Source organism: Pyxicephalus adspersus, chromosome 3 (genome assembly GCF_032062135.1).
Source record: "Pyxicephalus adspersus chromosome 3, UCB_Pads_2.0, whole genome shotgun sequence".
NCBI lineage: Eukaryota > Metazoa > Chordata > Amphibia > Anura > Pyxicephalidae > Pyxicephalus > Pyxicephalus adspersus.
In genome coordinates, this window is record NC_092860.1 from 64,024,197 (window position 1) to 64,029,946 (window position 5,750).

The 5,750-nt window shown below is 37.9% G+C and overlaps 1 protein-coding gene across 1 annotated transcript in view; it reads left to right on the plus strand.

Annotated features, from left to right (window-relative positions):
- PIAS4 (protein inhibitor of activated STAT 4) overlaps positions 1–5,260 on the plus strand; it is a 55,800-nt gene extending 50,540 nt beyond the window's left edge. Inside the window, exons 9-11 of the mRNA XM_072404956.1 lie at positions 4,039–4,199; positions 4,571–4,701; positions 4,821–5,260. Of these exons, the coding sequence (XP_072261057.1) occupies positions 4,039–4,199; positions 4,571–4,701; positions 4,821–5,026 (498 nt within the window). The 3' untranslated portion in view covers positions 5,027–5,260. The remainder of the gene's footprint in view (positions 1–4,038; positions 4,200–4,570; positions 4,702–4,820) is intronic.
- The last annotated feature ends 490 nt before the right edge of the window (positions 5,261–5,750 follow it).

Consider the following 5,750-nt stretch of genomic DNA (forward strand, 5'->3'; position numbering starts at 1 on the left):
GGGAGAAGAAGCCGGCCGGCATTTTCTTCTAAGCCGTCCGGCTTAGAAGAAGAAGCCAGCCGGCTTCTTCTTCCCAGAGAGGACACTCGACGCTGGAGGACGAATCTGGAACACGACGGATGGACGATCGCAGCGGGACCAGGTAAGCGATCGATAAACCCGAACTTTTCTCACTGTATTTTCATACAGTGAGAAAAGTTCGGGCTTATCGAAAATAGTAACTTTTTTTAGCCCGTACCAAGGTCGGGCTTATCCGTTAGGTGGTTAAAATTACTTCACTACTCTTGTACCAACTATATTTCAGACCTGATACACAGATATGCCCCATCTGCCCCCTTCACTCCTCCTCCTTGACCTACTAATAACTTCCTAACTACCTATATATATACATGGCAGTGTTCTCCCCAGAAATTTTTTTCAGCCTGGTGGGGGAAGCTGTAGCTAGGTGGTAAAAAAAAAAAAAAAGTGAGAGGGGCAAGACACAGCAACCCCTATTATTGTGTCAGTGTTCTACCTACCCCCTATACTTTGTTCCAACTTTCTAATGCCTGTCTTGTTAGTATCTCCAATTTTTCTATTTTTTGTATTGTGTTTCATGTTTATTAGTGTAATCCCTTGTAGTAGTGTAATAGTGTGATCAATGTAGTGTAAAAAGTTGAGCTTGGTTCACATTAGCAGTAAAAACAAAAAACTTGACAACTTGGCAACTGATATGCAACCTGGGATTGGTAACAGATGGTAAATGCTGGGCTTTTTCAGGCCTAGCTGTTGTTCAAGCAGCAGTGGTTCCTGGCAAGACGCAAGTGAGGGGTAAATGCAACCTTACTGCCACTGTGAAGTCTAACTTCAGATGTGGTTTCCTAACGCTAAATCTAGATACCACAAACTTTTGTGAAAAAAAGCAAAACTTTTTTTTATTTCTTTGATTCTCACCGTTCTGTCCAGTGCTGTAATTTCTTTCTTCCAAGTGCTTCCTCACATAACTCAAACTTGGATTGCACAGGTGTGACATGTCTTCCTAAAAATGTAAAAAAAAAAAAAAAGAAGTAAAAAATGGCTGATCTTGCTGCGCATACGTAAGAATGAGCACTTTTTATACATTATAGGAAAGCCCCTGATACATTCCCTACGTCGGTCATGCACAAAAAGAGCAGCCCACAGCCACCTGGTATAGTTTTTACCACCATGGCCGTAAAGACGGAGGGGTTCTTTAAGAGCATCGTGCATTTCTGGATGGCTGCTGACAAGGCTGCCCCCGCTTGTCTTTTCCCATCAATAACAAGACCTATTGAGGTGCCTTACTGATTAACTTTTTCCTTCTGCATATAAACCACTCTTTCCATCAGTGGTAGTAATCATCTGGAACTTGTTCTCTTGGTAATTGGAAGAACTTAAACTAGAAAGGCTTATGTTGATTACCTTTACTAAGGAACATCATTAAAGTGACATCCTTCAGATGATATCTATATATTTCTGAGCACTGGGATCCTTGAGGCAGTTTTCCTTTCCAATTTATTTAGGCTATTTCAAATCCTTCCTTATGAAGGTTTCTTACAATCCCAGAGGTGTTAACCAATGATCCCCTGATGAAGCCCATTATGATGGAAACGCATCAGGTATGAGATACAGTATAACACCCTTATTCAATTTATATGGATAAATGAGAATTTTTCTGTTTGTGAACAACCTTCAAAGTTTGTTTTGATATTGCTATTTAAGTGTTTACTACCCCTTGAATTGTTATATGCTATTAAGAAAATGTTCAATATAACAGAACTAAATTTTATTAAATCACATCCGATGTTTCAGTGCCCAAAAAGAGCCTCCTATTCCTCTTTCTTTTTATTGTATCATGGTTTAGGAGAAATTATGGTTTGCACACAGAGAGTTGTAAGACTGCAGGATTTGCACACAGCTTAGCTGCTGATGTCATAAGACACGCCCACTTGGGCATTTACATTTTTACAAACTGTTTCTTTTTTTGCTTTGTTAGGGAGAGAAAGCATGACAGCCGGGCGCTCTGCCCACCAGGAGGGGGTTTGGGAGAACTATGCATGGGTTCAAGAATTCTGGAGCTGTCCCCACTTGTAGGCTTTTTCCTACTTTCCACACATTTAAAAGAGCACTTTAAACCCACCTTTTCAAACTTGCCTATTCATTCTCATTTTTCTATTAACCCTCATTAACTAGCCTCCATTACACATCCCTATTGTTAGTGTACTGTTCCCCACCTTTTAGATTGTAAGCTCTTTGGGCCAGGGTCCTCCTCTCCTGTGTCGTTGTTTGAATTTGTGTGCCCTTTACAACTGCTATTTAAAGTACTGCAAGGCACGACCTTGTGGAGACAGTACATGGTTTTTGCAGCCTATTGTATATGAACTGGACAAAGGGACTAGCTCTAGTGATACATCAAGCAGTGAAAAGAATGATTTCTTTTAAAAGTTAGCTAAAGTGAATTACAGAAAGCACAGATTAGGATAATTTCAGTGAATAAAAAATGAAAAATGTTTTCTAGATATAGTTATCATTGTGTTTTTGATTTATTTAACTTGTTACATAGAATTGCTGCTTTAACCCCCCAACCGCTAAGCCCGTAATTTCTCGCACTAAATATTTTTGCTCTTTTGGATAACCCCGTATTTTTTCGCCTACACTAAAATCCCCACTTACCTGGTCCCGCTGTGCTAATCCAGCGTCGGTTCCGTGTTCCAGCGTCGGGTCCATGTTCCAGCGTCGTCCTCCAGCGTCGGGTGTCCCTCTCCTTAAAAGAAAAAGCCGGCCGGCTTAGAGGAGAAAGCCAGCTGGCTTTCTTTTCTAAGCCAGCCGGCTTCCTCTCCCTCCTCTCCCTGTCCCTATCCCTGTGCCTGTCACTGTCCAGCGTCGATCGCTGGACAAAAAAAAAAAAAAAAATACTCACCTTCTCCCTCCGCTCCTCCGGACACGTCTGTCCTCTTCGGTGTCCAGCCGGCGAGTGCAGAGACGATCACCGGGGTTTCCCGGTGACGTCGCTGCGTGCGTCGGCGCGGGAGGGAGGCGGGGCGGCAAATTCAAAATTTTGCATTGAGTTCCTTTGTATTGAACTCAATACAAAAAAGCTGTATTGAGTTCAATACAAAGAAATCCTTATATTATATATATATATATAATTGTATTATATATATATATATTATATAAGCTACTGTACATTACATTTTACACTTTTTTTTTTTTTAACTTTTTTTAGTTTTTTTTAAAGATTTTTTTTTTTTATGTTTTTTTTTTGTTTTATAAAAAAAAATTTAATTATTAAATTTATAAAATTTTGGACATATTTTGGTGAGTTATGCGGTAATTGGGTGAATTAGAGCCTACAATCCAAAATTTCCATGCAAAAAATGTAACACTTTTTGCATGGAAGTTTGGAAAGAATTAGAATACCCGGCATTTGCGTACGCGTCCCTCGGCGATTCCTGGTGATGCGCGTGCGTGCGCCCGTCGATGAGGGTCGTAGCGGAAAATTCAAATTTTTTGTATTGGATTTAATACAAAGTCCTGTATCCAATCCAATACAAAATAATAGAAAATATATTTATGTGGTTTTGTCTATAGGTATGTGACGGACACTAGGGAGGTGTTTTAGAAAAATATATTACTATACATTATACCGAATTATCGCATTTTCAGTATTTTTCATTTATTTATGTGTTCTTGTTTAAGCTGATTTTTGTGTTTTTCCTTTAATTTTATTAAAAGTTTTTTTTTTTTTTTTACATGATTGTGTGTTTCAAACATTTTTTATATTCATGATATCTACTAGAACCCTATTCGGACATATTTCTGTAAGTTACAGGTCTACAATTTAAAAAAAAAAAAAATTTCATGAAAACCTGTGACGCTTTTGGAACAGAAATCTAGAAATCAGTGTAATGCTCAGGTGGTTAAAAAAAAATCTAGATTTTTTTTTTCAAATGTTTTTGCTCTTATAAGGCTGCTTGTGCGTAACCCATGCTTTTCAAATGCTGTAACTGTTTGCCTAATTTCTTCTTGACTTATCTACAGCTTGTCAAGATGCGCCTGACTGTTCCCTGTCGAGCAGAGACCTGTGCTCACCTCCAATGCTTTGATGCAGTCTTCTACTTGCAAATGAATGAAAAGAAACCAACATGGACCTGTCCAGTTTGTGACAAGCCAGCTCAATATGATCAGCTTATAATAGATGGGTAAGCTGTAAAAGTCCTACTTGTTTTAAAAAATTGGTATGTGGAATAAAGACATGTTTGTCACATAAAATATGTATTGTAGAGATGTGGGAGTTTAGAATACTTAAAGTAAACCCTTCTCAGGATCTCTTCTTTGGGATTGGAGGATTCTTCATCCCTGGTTCATCCTTTTTGGAAAATTTTAATTTTAAATGACTGTTGTTGATGTCACAGAAGTGTAGAATAGTTTCTTGCTACATGAATGAAGTAAAAATAAAATGCTGTTTCCTGTATGATCTGATACCTGTAGTGTTCTTTAGTATTTGTACAGACACATTGAGATTTAATATACTGGAATGTAGATGATAAACTTTCATTGTGTTTATTTTCAGTCTCTTGTCTAAAATCCTTAGTGAATGTAAGGATGCAGATGAGATTGAGTTCTTGGTGGATGGATCTTGGCGCCCAATAAAGGCAGAAAAAGAAAGGAGCTGCAGTCCGGTCTGTCCTGTTCTTGAAATAGGTATTTGCACGCACATTTTCTCATAGTTTTTCTTCTGTAATTGTATTTATTTAGAAATAAAGCTTTTTGTTGAACGGGTATCTAAAAATTGTTACTAATGACCCTTCACTATTCACCAGGATCTCCTGAAATGACGGCTAAGGTACCCCCTCCCAGCAGCACAGTGCCGACTGAGAATGGTAAATCTGGCCCAGATGTAGTGGACCTGACATTGGACAGTAGTTCGTCATCATCATCATCATCCTCTGATGAAGATGATGAAGAAGAGGAGGAACGCCCACACAAAAGACGTTGCTTTGAAAAGGGGCTTTTATCAGCTTGTTGACCCTCCCTGCTTTCATATGAACTTGGACTTTCTAATTTCAGACAGACACTGCTAAAGAGCTGTGTTCTCTCTTCATACCAAGACCTGTATGCATCACTACTTTGGCAAAGTCCCTTCCACTGTTTAACTTGAGAAGCATAAAAGGTCATGTTCAGCTGGTAAAAGAGTAAAAGGCTCCCTGTTTTAATTTTGTTCTGTCATATTTTTTTTTTATTAAACTTTTTTTCTTTTTAATTGTGTTTTGGAAATGCATTCAGGGAGAAAACCATTCCGTGCTTGGTAAACAACCACTCTAATTACCTTCAAATGCGTCTTTAAAATTCTGTTTTTGGATTATTTGCTAATATGGGTGATATAGGAAACTATTGAGGACTCACTCTTTATGAAAAACTGTTGTTTTTTTTTTTTTTTTTGTGAGTTTAAATTAAAGGGGAATCATGTTTCTGTAAATACTTATTGGTGTAGAAAAATTTCTGTAAAAGAGAAATTATTGAGGGTATGCTCATCTAGTTTTTCATTACCCAAAACTGTGCAATTTTAACATTTCCAGTTGAGGAATATGCAAAAATTGGGCTGTGTAGAATTTTATGAACTAATGGGTTAAAAAGGGGATTACAAAATGCTTTCATTCAAACTACCTCTGCTTTTCAAGTTTTTCTTTTTTCTAGTTAGGTGAGGTTTAATGCTGCTCTTCCTCCAATGTTTAATTCTTTATTTCTTGGCC